The sequence below is a fragment of the Pagrus major genome, chromosome 7, assembly GCF_040436345.1.
Source record: "Pagrus major chromosome 7, Pma_NU_1.0".
NCBI classification, from domain to species: domain Eukaryota; kingdom Metazoa; phylum Chordata; class Actinopteri; order Spariformes; family Sparidae; genus Pagrus; species Pagrus major.
Genome location: NC_133221.1, coordinates 8,250,581 through 8,266,093, shown reverse-complemented (window position 1 = coordinate 8,266,093; position 15,513 = coordinate 8,250,581). Strand labels below are relative to the sequence as shown.

General features: G+C 40.9%; 1 protein-coding gene across 1 annotated transcript; it reads right to left on the bottom strand.

Annotated features, from left to right (window-relative positions):
- Window positions 1–4,546: 4,546 nt before the first annotated feature.
- On the bottom strand, window positions 4,547–12,390 carry wdr13 (WD repeat domain 13). The gene is made up of 10 exons (XM_073470875.1): window positions 12,311–12,390; window positions 10,855–10,942; window positions 10,496–10,727; window positions 9,978–10,087; window positions 9,590–9,720; window positions 9,187–9,494; window positions 7,569–7,749; window positions 7,273–7,414; window positions 7,022–7,140; window positions 4,547–5,467 (listed from the first exon to the last, which is right to left on the bottom strand). The coding sequence occupies exons 2-10, from the start codon at window positions 10,893–10,895 to the stop codon at window positions 5,283–5,285; spliced, it is 1,449 nt and encodes a 482-aa protein (XP_073326976.1). The 5' UTR covers window positions 10,896–10,942; window positions 12,311–12,390; the 3' UTR covers window positions 4,547–5,282.
- Between the last annotated feature and the right edge of the window lie 3,123 nt (window positions 12,391–15,513).

Sequence of the window (15,513 nt, the reverse complement as noted above, 5' to 3'; positions counted from 1 at the left end):
TTCATGTAATACAAAATGTCAGACCTACAGTATGTGCGGCATAGGTATATTTGTGCAGTCAATTTTTCTTAACGTGGACACTTGCACAGCATACTGTATTAGCATGCATCCCACTGCATTTCATAGATTCAAGACTGTGGATTACAACTTGTACAGATGTTGAAAGACAAAGTGAAACGTGAACTGAGGTCCATAATTTTTACGTCTGGCATTCCTTCGCGAGATTATATTCTCTAACTGTACAGTTTAACTGAGATGGTTCTTTTGTCCACTCAACAATAAAGACTCTACTTTTGATGCACTCTGAGTCATGACCGCCTTATATGTTGACACGACCGGATCCCATGTGGGGAGCACATGATGGGAAATAGGCCACTTTACATGCTGTTTTAGGGCTCATTTATGATTGGTTTTGTACACTTCACTGCATGAAATGAAAAAATGATCTTGACACTTTGCTCCCCACTGAGCACTGACCAACAATGGCTGCAGAGTCAAAAGATTTTTTTGATTTCTTCTTTTTACTCAAGTGCTAAGCTTTTAAAATCTGTGCAGACAGGAATTTCTCATTTTGAATTTTCTTACAAGGCTCGAACTGAATAAATGTGAGAACAGAATAACTATGGATATGAACAGACTTAGATCGCCAGGATAATTGTTGGCAGTGCATGTTTTTCTGCAAACAACGGATATGTTGAAACTTTACATTTCTTTAGGATCAATTTCAGTGTCCTCTTGCAACAACACTGTGGTTGTGTTAAGGCATAAAAACCACGTGGTCAGGGTCAGGAAGAGATCATGTTTTGGCTTAAATTTCCTGTTTTTGTCACCAAAAACATGGGGATGTCTCATGGACTATGAAGACCAGGTCATAAACATGTAATGTGCACCTGATGTGACACATTTTGTAGAAATGTCAGCAGGCTACACAGCCTATGATACATACATATTTGAACATATTAGTGGTTAACTGGAAACATTTTATCCTGGTGACCGGGCTGATGAATGAAAATGATTAGATAACTGTTAATGCGAACAGTAGCATTAATAATAAAGTGTCACAAAGTAAGAAAAAATGAGTTAGTTTTCTAACATTAATTAATGATACTGGTCAAAAGCCTGACAAACCAAGTGAAAACATGGCAGCAACACCCTCACCTGAACTGAATCTAACAAGGCTGCATTTTATTTCTCATGAGTTCAACTTTTCATTTGTAAGAGGAATAATGTGTTATCTAACCTTCAATAGTCACCTAGCCTTGCTTTTAACAAAGAAGCATAAACACACATATATTGCAAGGTCCTTGAAATGTGTTACACAAACAGAGGAAAGAATAAGAGGGCTCGGGCAGACACAGAGGGAAGAAGTGGCACAGTTGTCAGCTTCCAAAGACGATGTTCACTATTATTTAGACTTAAAACTAGTATTTGATAATGTTATTTACCATATTATATGAAATTTTAAAGAAAAGAACATCTGAGACGACATAAAATCCAGGAATAGTGACTGTAACATAATGTAAATGCTCAGCCGTGATGTTTTAAGGTGGTTTAAAGGTGGCATTCAATCACTCAATAGGCAAGAAAAACATTTTGTTCTTTAAAACTCACATACAGTTTGCTTGTGGTACCATATTTACCATATAAGTAAAAAAACACTGATATAAAAAAAACACTGAACACTGATAATAGAAAGATTTTGAATGTTGTTAACAGGCTAACTCATCTTCATCTTCAGGAACATAAATCACATAAATAAAATACTTGTGCAACATGTTCGAATCTGAAACAGCCATGCTACATGATTCTGCTTCTTATAAAATAAAAATGGAAAGGACGAGAAGAAAATAATAGTTTTCAATCTCAATTAGTGCCCGATTGAAACGCAGCCATCACACGTTCGTGTATTCTCTCGACGAACAATTCCCCTACATTTTGAATTTGAATGAGAGATAATTTTCATTGTCTTTATTTCTGCGCTCAGACTGTGGCTGATGGAGAAAGATGTTTCCATAGTGAAGCAGCAGCAGCAGCAGCAGCAGCAGCAGCAACTGTCTGAACATCCTCCAAATAGTCCAGGTTTAACAGGTTGTATCCGACTGTGCCTCTCTGTCTCACCAGGACTGATGTTGAAGATTCCTCTAAAGTGCTTATTTTTAGTCTTCTTCCCACTTCTCTCCAAGATACACCGCAACAAAGGCTGTCTTACTCATTTACGAAAACTTATCCTCGCCCACTGTATGTTCTGAAGAGGCACAGTTTTGCAGAGGCCTTGTTGCATTGTCCTATCCGAGCACTCAGGTTCACACAGGGGAAGTTTAGTGGATAACGTTTCCTGTATTTTCTATCTGCACTACCCTGGCTGTTTCGAACAAAGCCTCGTCCTGACCTTCCTAGACAGAAACCATTCACTGTGCTTTCACTCCCACACAGCCACATTTGTACGTCACAATACCCTTACCAACCTTGAGGGGAAAACAATCAAGTCTGAGGGCGCTGCATTTGTGCATAAATCACACATAATGTGCTCGAAACGTTAAAGCATAGATTTCTGTGCTCACTGTGCGCCACAGTGTCTTTTTTCAACCCGTTTCTGCAGTTTTTAGTTATTTATGAATGTCTTTCTCTGACACTGTGACAGAGCAAATGTGTGGAGATAGCAAAGTGAGAGTAACACGACGCATTGCCGTGATAGATTAGTTTGACAATGCAACGCTAATGTTATAGGCCTCAAACATAAAAAGATTTGTGTGGTTGTGATCTACCTAATTGGTTTCAAACTGGGAGTCAGGACCCGTCGAAGAGTATCAATAAATAGGCTGTTTGAGGGGTCACCGGACAACACAGCTACACAAAACCATGTCGGCAAGTCCATAGGTCTATTCCTTAGTTTTAAGGGATCACAATCCAGCAAAAGGTTGGGAACCTCTGATTGAAATTGATAGTTTGTGGATATTAACGGTACCAGCAACTAACTGTACTTTGGTGATATCGACAACATAAAGAGATCTAATTAGGCCTAACTAAATACTGAATTATTGATGATGTGAGGACATTCTGGGGTTTGATTGTGAGATACTTAAAGTGAAGACATCGCTACAAAACACTTGGCTACACAGCAGCGCTTTGGACTAAATGCTAATGTCAGCAAGAAACGTGTTCACAGTAACATAATGGTATAATGTTTACAATCCTAGTTTTGCATGTTAGCATGCTAATATTGGTACAGCTGAAGTAAATCTCATTAGTTTTAAAAGGTCAAATATTATTGAATGTTCAAGCCTTTAAGACCATTAAATATATATAAGCTCTTTGACATTATTAAAGCAATGAAAATACCCGCTAAATGTTAATGTTCATGGTAGCATTGTTAACATGCTGATATAATGTTTGCCATGTTCACAATCTTAGTTTAGGTTGTTAGCGTTCTTATATTTTCTGATTAGCATTACACACAAAGTACAGCTGAGGTTGATGTGAATGTCATTAATCTTGCAGGTTGTCAAAAAAAAAAAAAAAAAGTATCAGTTAATGGTGGACTGAAAGACCAACTGACCAATGTTGCTAATAACGTAACAGCCAGGGCAATAAAAGCCTTTTTAGACCATAAAAATACAAGATACACTTTTCCAAAACAATCAAGATCCCGGCTAAATGCTAAAATAAGCAAGCTAACATGTTCATGGTGACAATGCTAAGTGGCCAGAATAATGTTACCATGTTCACAATCTTAGTTTAGCATGAAAACTTTGAAAAGATTAAATATCATGAAACGTTCAAGTCTCTGAGACAAAAAAAATAAACCATATAATCTCTTGGAAAGAAACAAAACAATAAAAATAGTCTAAATTCCAACGTGTTCATAATCTTAGCAGTTATTCATAGACCAAAGTCCTGGGTCTTGGTTGAGCGACAGACTAACGGACCAATGTTGCCCAGTTAAACTTGCCAATATCAGCATGCTAACATGTTCACAATCTTAGTTTAGCATGTAAGCATACTAATGTTGGCTAATCAGCAATACACACAAAGTACATCTGAGGTTGATGTGAATGTGATTCGTTCTGTGGGTGCTCATAAACTAAAGTATTGGGTAATGATGGACTGGCCGACCAACTGACCAGTGTTGCAATCCATAAAGCCACGATGCTAGCGTGGCTTACGACATCATTTTTCAGTGTGATTATCATGATTGGTGTCCAAACAGCCAGGACAATTGACTATTTTATCTCAGCTAGAACACTAAAAAGGTCAAATATTATTTATATATAACATATAAGCTCTTAGACAATATAACAACAATCAAAATCCCAAACCAAAACCTTATCTTATACACAGTATGGATACACGAGCCAGCTCCAAATGCAACGGTACATTTTTACACATATTTCTGTCACTGATGTAGGGGGAATCCTGTGTAGATTTTGAGGACCCACACAATGACTAACACACTCCTACAGTGTAGGTTTTACCACCACACTACATTAAGCTCTATTTCAGTTCTCCATTCTAAATACAATTTGTGAAAAAAGAAACAAAGACTCCGGACAGTTACAGCAGTTTATTCCGTACGAGCGTTCAATAAATTATGTGAATCTGCAACCAGCATGAACTGAATATATACACACTCACGCACACACATAAGTACAAACACATTGTTTAAAAACACACCTGTCTTTTTGTGATAATCAATTTGATATGCCTACCGACTGATGCCGAGTTCAATGTCATGCACATGAGTCTCAAATGCAAACAGGCAATTGCAGAACCGACAGCAAATAAGGCGGGTTTACTACACTTGATTACACTGCTTGAATAACAGTTACATAAATAGTGAACTAGATCTATGCCAGAGGGACTGTCAGTGTGATGCAAAGTGTTGGATCTGTTTTTTTTTCTTTTTTCTGGAAGATTACTTTGTATCCTCTTAACATAAATTCAGTCATATCCATACAAGTCAGAGGTAAGCCATGACACATGCATGGGAGTAGTGCTTCCTTTCTTTCTTTGTTGAAAAGCAATTTCTCAGCTGCAGCTGTAGGACACACACACACACGCACACACGCACACACATACACACAACCCATCCCCCCACCCCTTGAATTTTTCTAAGACATCCCTACCACCTACACAACATGGTGTTCTATCTGATTGCACTTGAGTATCATTAAATTAAACGTTTAATGCAGCCTGTTACATTCCAGTGAAAATCTACAGACTGGTTATTGGACGGTTACGGAGCGGCAGCGGATGGAAGCATTTTTTTTTTATTGGTGGATCAGTCACTTTTGCTCCCGCCTCCATATGATGACCATGCCGGTGGAATCGGCAGACGCCAGTAAACTCTCGTCACAGTTGAAGCTGACATCCAGCACCGGTCCCCCGTGACCCTGTAGCTTGTTCACTATCGCCTTGGTGTTGCGTTCGACGTCGAAGAAGTAGACGCAGGCGTCCTCGCTGCCAGTCACTGTGTCAGGGAGGAAAAATTAGAATATCAAGAAGATAAATGGGAAAGAGAAATAACAAGGAAAACTAGATAGATAAATGATGGATGGCTTATTAAAAAGGTTTTGGATTTAAAATGAGTATCTCAGTTGTTTACACTTCCCCTATCTAAAAAATAAATATAAAAAAGGTGTCATTTTTAAAAAATGGCCAGAATTCGAAGGTAGTTTTAAAACTATATGGGGCAGCATAACTCTTTACTGTAGCGACTACCTGCCGTTAGCAAGTAGCTCAGTTAGCCGTTGAGCTAAGTGGCCCTAGTAGCTGACTGGAGTCTGCTCGCACTGCAACATCGGATGACGGGGGGAGTCATCACAGGCAACAGACTCAGTCAACGGGCCTTCCAGCGCACACCAGACTGGGACTGGACGCAGACTATGCGACCAACAGATGCCAGTTTTAAGGCAGGGAATAAAGTAACGACGTGCTTTGCAGCAGCTCTGACTAGGATTACGACTCTGGGACAAGAAGACACCCCTGGCTGGGACGGGAGGACATAGAGCAGAATAAATGAGAGGGAGAGTCAGGCATCAGCAGCGGGCGAAAATGGTGCGTAGAGCTGCAGCATTTTCACATCTTACTCTGAATTGAGGATTTATTTTAACCAAACCAGAGGTGACTGTTGAAAGACAAACCGAGACTGTACAGTGTACGGTTGTTTTGTTCTGTTTAGTAAGGACGATAGGAGAAAAATATATTTTTTCTTGAGATTTTGAGTGTGGATCTTCCAGCTGAGAATACAGGGGCTATCAGACTATCACCTCTAGCGGTACAAGAGTTATTATGAGAAAGCATGGGCAGAAGCGAACTTCACTAAACCTTGATAAGGTTAATTCATTTTTTTATGTTTTAAACTAAAATTCAGGCCATTAAAAACACTTGTATGCACAATGAAGCGTTTAAAAGCCCAGCAGTGGAAAAAAAAAAGAAAAACATTTGGAGTCTGCTCAATACTCTAAAGATAAAAAATAGGAAGCCAGTTATGCCGCAAAACCTTCTCCTTCAGTTTGTCAGTTCATGTCCTTAACCAACCTTGTTGCAAAATATCAGTTTCTTTTGTAACAATGAAATGACAACACATCCTCAACTGAAGACTGTCAAGGGTATTTCTACAAGTGTGATACTTCTGTTAATTTGAGACACAAACCTGATAATTTAAACACTGACAAGCCTTGAATAAAAAAAACAGTTGTTAGGAAACAATGAAGGTGAGGAGAGTCGAGTCAGGTGAAGCTCTGAGGTTAAGTGGTGTCACATATTACTGCTCTCATGTAAACAACCTGCTGTTTAACTGATTATGTATTCAGTTACAGATTTTTAGAGAATGCTACCTCCCTTTGGTAGATGAATGCAATCAAATTCACTCAAAAATACATACAACCTAACAAGGTCTGTGTATTTATTGCTAAAATGCTGCAGCACTAAGCTTTTCTGCACTTCTTTACTGCAACATCTGATAACTGTGGTCTAATTTTCTCCTCAAATGTCACAGCAGAAGCACTGAGAGACTTCTTACCCACACAGGCCCCCTGTCTGAAGGACATGAGGGGGCAGAAGATGCTATGAACGAGCTGGGAACCATGCTGGATAGGGAAGCTTCTCTTCAGCTGTAGTGTGCCATCATTGTCCACCACCCTGCCAACACAAAAAATGTAAACACAACTTGACATACATGCTACACCGGTGAAGATGGTTTTGAATTATGTCTCAGCACATCAGAGACAAAACTGCCTGTTAATAAACAGCGACTTGCCCTCACAGACTGACCTATACAGCAGCAGCTTATTGACACATGCGTTGACCAGCAGGGAGGGGTCTCTGGCCTCTCGGCTAATCCAGGACCGAGCAGATATGCTGCAGATGGAGCTGCCTTCACTCACCACCAGACGCTTGGCTTTGGTCAGCTTCCCTGTTGGGGGGGTTGGGCAGGCAGAACACAGCAGAGACCGGCATCAACCCTCTCAACCAGAGACACCATTTAGAGCATGATACAAAAATTGGCAATCGTTTGTGATTCAGTCACACTTTGCACTGAAAAAAAAATGGAAATGTTGTGAGTGTACCTGTGGCCATGTCAAAGAGGAAAGAGAAGATGCTCCCTCGGTCATCACCAGCCCAAAGGATCCTCCCCGGAGCATCAAAGGAGAGCGACAGCACACGGCCGGTCAGCTTACTGGAGCCCCCCTTCACCTTCTTCCCAGTGGAGATGTTCACCACCTGCAGGTGGTGCTTGCTGTTTCCCACCTGCACCACAAAACTGGGAATGAGGACCTTTATTTTTTTCCACAGAGGAGCACTGACATACTGACTGGTTGTAGTAATCGCTGGTGCATTTAGAGTAGCAAAAAACATGGAGGTTAAGCTCTGTAAAATAGGAAATATTTCTTTGAGATCTGACACTAGAAACTGGGTAATCCAACAGAAAACATTTACTGTCATCTAGTGTTCAGGAAGAAGAGACTAACACTGGTCTGCTCTGGTAGATAAACCAGTTAAACCAGTACAAACCCGAGAGATACACGTTTCTTCCTCACCTCTAATTTTATTCATTTTTGTTTGTACTGACTTTCCATTAAAAATAAATATCCATCTCCCCCATCTCCCATTTAATAAGCCATAAATGGAAACTGCTGTGCGCAACTCTGTTTTACTTCTGCACTCATCAATTAGTGCGCTTGCTGTAGAAAAACTGGGTTAAAAACAAAATTATCGAGGACATTTACTGCTTTTGTTTTGGTAACAAAAGATGGCATTCAATTGTAAAATGTTAATCAATCTCTGCACAGTGTAAATATGCATGAAGTAATTGGGAATGAGATAAAAAGCTATTACGAGGATGTTTGGCCTCTGCTTTATTGTTTTGTGCAAACACTTGTTTTGATTAAAACAAGATGCATGGTGGTTAATTAATTATACACCATTTTATGTATGTGGAAGAGGAAATACAAGCTGCAAAAGCACTGTTAGTGATCTGGGGTTACACCAGGACTAGAGCAGAGCAACGTTTCACCCGTTTCCAAAATTCTGAACACAATATGTCAGTAAATTGTATTGTGACTTCAAATATCAAGAAAACAGTGAATGTGTCGCAGTAAAACAGCTGTGTGGTAACTAGGGATGCTAACTTTAAGCAGTTTCTTTCATTGATAGTTAGCCGCCTTAATAATTGATTCAATTAATGACTTATAAGATATGAAATATGTTGGATGTTTTCGATCAAAATTAGCCTTAAATTTCGACAATCGAAATTAAATGTAGTATCGAGGATATGTGGGTTCAAGTGCACCTCATAAAAAATGTAATCGATAGCTTTCAGGGCATAAAATAGATTTTTTTTAAATCGAGTCAATTTGTGGATTTGAAGAATCGTGTCACCGCTATAAGCAGGTATTTGCGTTTTGTAACAAGATGCGTTCTGATGCATTTGTACCCTCTGAAAGTCAGTTAATACACGTTCAATCTGTTAAATTCTTACACAAATATCAAAGTGTAACAGCTACTATTGATTTCAACCATTCAAACACAATTATTGTTATTTGATGTTCTGTTGGGTTCTTTCTTGCAAACATACAATAGAGATTTGCAGGTGAGAAGGAAAATAAGTCGTAATAATAATAGCTTAACACAAAAATTTAAGTTTGATTAGTACTAATAAATACAAAAATGATAAATAGGACTCACCACAGTAAGATTGTTATTCATGGGCTGGAAGGTGCAGCAGAGCAACTCGCTGGATTCTGGGTCTCTGACCTCTCGTATGCACCGACCGTCCTCCGTGTTCCAGATGCGCAGAGTCCCGTCTAGTGACGTCGACACAATGATGTCATTGCTTAAAGACCAAGCGAAGTCTGTGACGGGACCTCCGTGACCTTTCAGGGTCACCTTTACACTGGGAGGAGACGGGGACAATGTCATGATGGAGAGGGAGCCATCCAGTGAGCAGCAAGCAAGGAGGTGCTTGTCATCATTGGCAAACTGCAACCGGGGAACTGAAAGAGCAAGGATGGGAGGATGGAGTGAAATAAATGTTGAAGCTTATAGTTTATAAAAATGGATTATTATAAATTAAAAACCATTCCCTTACCAGCAGAGTCTACATGTTGGTCAAATATGTGATGCATGCCAGCAAAAGCATAGTTTTCACTTAAAGTTGTGTCTCCTGCCATGGCACGACTGGCCTCTGCCACTGAGGTGGGCACCAGACTGCCCGGAGGCCTGAGGCCAGAAATAAAAACCACCATGTAAGCATAAAATCAATACAACAAACCTCACAAGCCTTGGGTACAGCTGACAACTCGATATGAGAGATCTGATCATTACTGAATGCAACAATCCAGAATTACAGCCAGTAAATCCAACAAAAGGCGATAACTCAAAGGAGAACTAAATCAAGGGGAATCCATTCGCTCAAGGCAACGAGACAAGTTGCTGGATGCAAGTTGAGGATGCCTGTGTGGTATTCTTCTGGGTACCTCTCATCATAGACGGCTCTGTTCATCTGGGCCTGTAGCTGGTAGGAGCCTCTGCTGACAGACCGGCGGTGACCACGTGCCCCTTGGGCGCGGGGGTCCTCCTCGAAGTCCTGCCAGAGAGAAGAAGGGGAGGGAGGGGAGCCGTGGGGCGAGACAGAACCTCGTAGGAGTGAGTGCAAGTGAAGGCAGAACGTGTGATCACAAGTAAGCATAACGTAACTATCAATAATTCTGGAAAACTTATTGAAATAACCATGCATTTTTAAATTATATATTCATGAGCAATGCCAGCCATTTCAACCAAGCTGCTCAGCTTAATATGCATGGGCAACCACAGAGCTGTTTGGCTATGCTGCTGATGATACAGCCATCCAGATGGCTCTAGTACGTTTTACCGTATGTTTTAATTCCAACTCTCAGATATTTTTTACTTCTCCTTTTCCAAATTAGTCCCCGTCCCTCCCCTCCTATTCCTTCTCTTCTACTTTCCCTGCCCTTTCTGTTTCTTTGGGTCTGACCTCCATGCGGTCCAGTGTGGTGCGGGAGCTGCGCACACTGCTGGCCCTGAAGCTGCTCTGCTCAGACAGGGGCCCGTAGCGCAGGGCCAGCAGCTGACTGCGCAGCCTCAGGTACTGCCTGCGCAGCCCCGGCTCAAAGCCACACTTGGCGTTCTCTCTGAGCAGCTGGCTGCGTCGGCGGATGTACTGAGTTCGGAACTGTGGGAAGGTAGGCGTGCGGTAAGCATTGTACCTGAGGAGGGGAAAGAAGTGACAGGGCACACACAGTAACTCACAACTGATCCATAAGCAATTACACGTCTCGATAGCTTCTTCATCAGTTTAGACTATTAAAAGGCTGCTGCATGGTTGATTCTCACCTTGCGTCCACTGCCAAAACCTGCTGCCAAACTGCTGCCATTCCACAAGCACTCTGGGTAGAGAGGAATCCACTGCCAGGGCAGTTTCCTGTCAAGACACACAGCATCAGTTCATATTGTAGCTACTTTTAATAATTATCTTTACATGTAGGCACAGTATAGGAATGTAGCTTAGCTAACATAGAAAATAATATAATAATATACTTGCTTTTATTTGTCTTTTTGTTGTCCTTATTATTTTTATTGCTCATAATCTTTTTTATCTGCTCTCAATTCCTTTGATGTGATGTCATCTTATTGATTTTATTCTTAATTTATTATTATTTATTTCCTCTCTCTTTCTCTTTCTGTGTTTTTCTTTTGCCTGTTTTATCGCTTTTATTCCTTTTACTTGTGATGACTGTCTTTTTACATCTTCTGTTCAGCCTTCTTGTTTTAACTCACCTCAGACTGAGGCTTGACCGTTGAGTGTTTACTCATCTGTATGAATTACTACTGTCTTCCTGAGTTTCCTGCTTTTGCTCGATCGACAGAGCACTTTGTAAACTCTGTTTTCAAAAAGGTGCTATATAAATAAAGTATATTATTATTATTAAGAACAGAGTTTACAAAGTGCTTTGACAAACGAGCAAAAGCTTGAAACTCAGGAAGATTATATAACACAATGAACACTCAACAGTCAAGCCAGACACAAGGAAGCCCAGTCTGAGGTGAGTTAAAACAAGAAGGCTGAACAGATGATGGGAAAACACAAAAAGACAGGATCATTACAGGTAAAAAGGAATAAAACAGGCAAAATCACAGAAGAAAGATGTCAGGAAGATGACATGATGTAACATTCACACAACTGAACTGCACTTTACCACACTGTGCTGCTTATTGTTCTGTTTTCATGTGTTTTAGACAGGAATATTTTAGATATTTATTGGTGTCTTTCTCATTTCGTTTTATTACGTGTGCAAGCAGACAAAAGAAATGACAAATGTAACATGTAATCTCTCATCTACAACGTTGCATCAGGTGATACTGCAGAAGCTAGCTAATGGCACACCTGGGAAAACAGCCTGCTATTGTTATTTTACACTGTGTCAGTTTGACACTCGGACATGATTACTAAAATGAATTGAAGCAGTTTAATGGAGGTGAAGAATGAGTGGTTTAGGGTTTGTTTTTATCTTTTTGTTGCCTGCGTACAGCGAGCAGCATCAAGAGACGTTTTTGACAGCTAGCTAGCTAGCTAGCTTGCTAACGTCGCAAAGCTAGCCAACGTTAGCTCGCTATTAGCAGGTTAGCCACAACATCACATGCGATGTCCTCGCATAACAACGCTGTTTTACACGTGTTCTTCAATACACACAGACAGTCCGTCAGCTAGCAAGTATATACATCCTGTCAAGCTTTTATTTGTGATAACGCAACAGAGAAACACCGGTAAATATGCGAGAAAGCGGCTCACCTTCCTTAGCTTTTCTCCATCGCTGCTCTGTCTGTCACGTCACATGACAGGACGTCAGCTGCTCCTGATGTGGAGCTGCGTGGATCCGGATGATGATTCACAGCGATTAACATGATTTATTGTCGGATCTAATTTGGTGAAACGAGCACAGTTTGAGTGGATTTGGGGATAAACAACAAACCAACAGGCGCAACTTGATGTACACGACTCAAAATTAGTGAGACGTGGGTGCATGCTGTATGTGCATGTGCATGGATATGCAACAAAAGTCAAATTAAATTCATATATGTGTTATATATTTGCAAAAGACACAATAAAAAGTCAAGTGTGTCACGGGATAAACAGTCAAGTGAGCATCCCTGACTCATTTTGAGTAGTGGTACATCATGGTTTCATCAGATGGAAATGATCTTTTAATTTTTTGTTTATATTTTCAGCCACTATATAACATTTTGCAATATGAATTTATTGTATGAGTTGCCCTCCTGTTGTCTTTACACACAAGCACAAAGTAACAGCAACGGCAGTGAACTCACCATCATCTGGCATCACAAAACATCTCAACATATCATCCGACTCAACAGACCTCCCCGAAATAAAAACATTCAAGGGAATAAATCAAATCAATTTTATTCGTACAGCCCAAAATCACAATCGCATTCGGCATCCTCTGTCTTCAGACCCTCGATTCCAGTGAGGATAAACAAAAAAACTTTTAACAGGGAAAAAAAAAGGTGGATGAAACCTCGGGAACAGCTACAGGACGGACAGGAATGCAGACAGGCGTGCAATAGATGTCGCATGAACAGAAAATAACAACAAAAACACAGTTTACAAATTTCACTGACAGAATATCTGATACAAGGAAATCATATCAAATATATGTGAAGAGTGTGAATCCTCCGCTCTAGCGTGGTGACCTGGAAGAGGACAGGCCACATTTTTACAGAAGTACAGATATAGGAGATAGTGAAACAGAAGAGAAGTAAGTTAAAAAATCAAAAACAAATCAAAAACTACATCTGCATCCATTAGTAGTGCCACTATAGTCTGTATATCTGATCCAGTTCATAAGTCAAAAGTCTTCGATCCAAAAGTACTAATAACTACATGTAGTGTGGCGGCTTCAGGGACCGTTGTGGTCCTCCAAGAGCAAAATAATCAATTGTTAATATCAGCAATATTTTACTACACAATGAAGAACGCTAAGGACGGCAACTCTGAGCCTCACTTGATGATCCCTGCTATAACTCTCTGCTCCTACAGTGCTGGTCCAGAAGGCTAATTTACCAAAGTCATATATAACATCAAAATGAGGACAAAATCCTAAATCCTCCAACATGAAAGAAAGTTATCCCCGATCTAGTATACCATTAGAAAAAAAAGCCCACGATCAGTTGCCGGTAACATGATGAAAACGCTTTCTTGTCGTGGACAATAGGTGAGCACACAGTTCCAGTGGCTTCACAATGGCAGTATTACAAGGTCAGCTCTGAGGTTTCGCCTTGCTCAGCAAAGACCTGCAGAGCTGCGGGGCGTGCTGCTCAGCTGACGGGGCTCTTTGCTTGTTCATGGTGCTCTTTCTCGAAGGGGCCCCAGTGACAGAGCCATTCACAAGCACGGGCCATAAATGACCGAGTTGAACACCACATTAAGCACTGCATTCTCAGAAATCAGCACCAGCTCTGGAGCACAGCCAAAATGCCAGGAACAAAAGGTGAGCGACATGGAAAAAAAAGCTCCGCTAAATATCTTTTTTTAATTTGATTTAGAGCTGCATGTTCAATAAAACTGAGAAGATTAATTAAAAAAGAAAAAATGTAGCAAAAGTGACTTACTGTTTCCACTTGTTTCAGGTAATAAGTCGGACAAGAAGTCAGCTACCAAGGTAGGAAAATCATCACGACACTAGTCCAGAAATCCTCATTTTCTCCTCAACCTGTACGTTTTTGTTGCTTCACTTTATTCGTTCGCTCTCATTTCACAGCAACCTCAGAGTCCTAAAGAGCAGCCGAAGAAAGGTGATCAGAAAGGAGATGATAACAAGAAGCAAGGAGGTAAACATTTAAATGAACCTACATTTTGTCGGCGTGTTATTTCAAATCTGTGCTACATGATGTCCAAGTTGTGCAAAAGCTGATATTGGCCATCAGTGGTTTGGGACACCACGAGGACGTCTCTATTTTCTGGCACACGGTGTGGAAATGAGATGCTGTGATCGCTGTGTCCCCAGTGAAGGTATCTGTCTGTGTTTCATCCCCTCGCAGGACAGCCGAAGGGAGAGAAGCAATAACTTCCAGGCATTTGTGAAGATGGCTTTGGAGACACTGCTGGGGTCCTGTCGCCGTAAACACGGCGGCCCCCGGGGCAAACAGGGCTGAGCGCACCACACTTTCCCCCCTGAGCCCTGCAGACCGGGCTGTGGTGCAGCCAGTTACCAATACAGCATCTGCTCACCTCTCACAGAGGCAGAGAGTGAACCTGATCTCCATCCATCACCATCTGTTGTTCAACCCCTGTTCCTTCCTCCCAACCTCTTTCTGTCCCCCTTTCCCCACACTGTCCACTCTGGCTTATCGGATGCTCAGAAACAGCCTCAAGGTTAAACCGGACCATCGCTTTGAGCTAAAAAAAAATAGTTTGTCACCCCTTTCCCACCCTTCCCCGACCTCCCCCTCATCCCGTGATAGACTGTCTAACAGTCCATACACTGTTCTTGTAAATAATCATTCAAATAAACAACAATTTCTTACGGCATGTCCACGTGCGTCTGACTTTCTGTTTATACATTTCACATCTTTTTTCACAGAATTAAACAAAGACAGCGATCCAGGTTTCATGTAAAATTTTATAAAAATATCACAGGTGTATCAGTGCCTTCACATTTACAGGGAGAAAAGTTGGCTTGAAGTAACTATCAGAATAATGTTTATTAAAATACTGTACTCATCGGATCGAGCGGTACAAGGTCTGCAGAGACTGAGCGCTTGTTCTCAGGCATGAACGAACATTCGGGCTCTAATCTACAACACTACATCTTAGTCGAGAAGCGGATCCAGACACAAAATGTGAACACGATCTGGTTCCGGACGCTCGTTTGATTCTTTCTTCAGGTAGTCATCAAATACACACAGTGGATGCATCAGTAAAAGCAGCAGTGTGATAAAAATCTGTACGTAAGGATAAATATTTAATATAGTGTT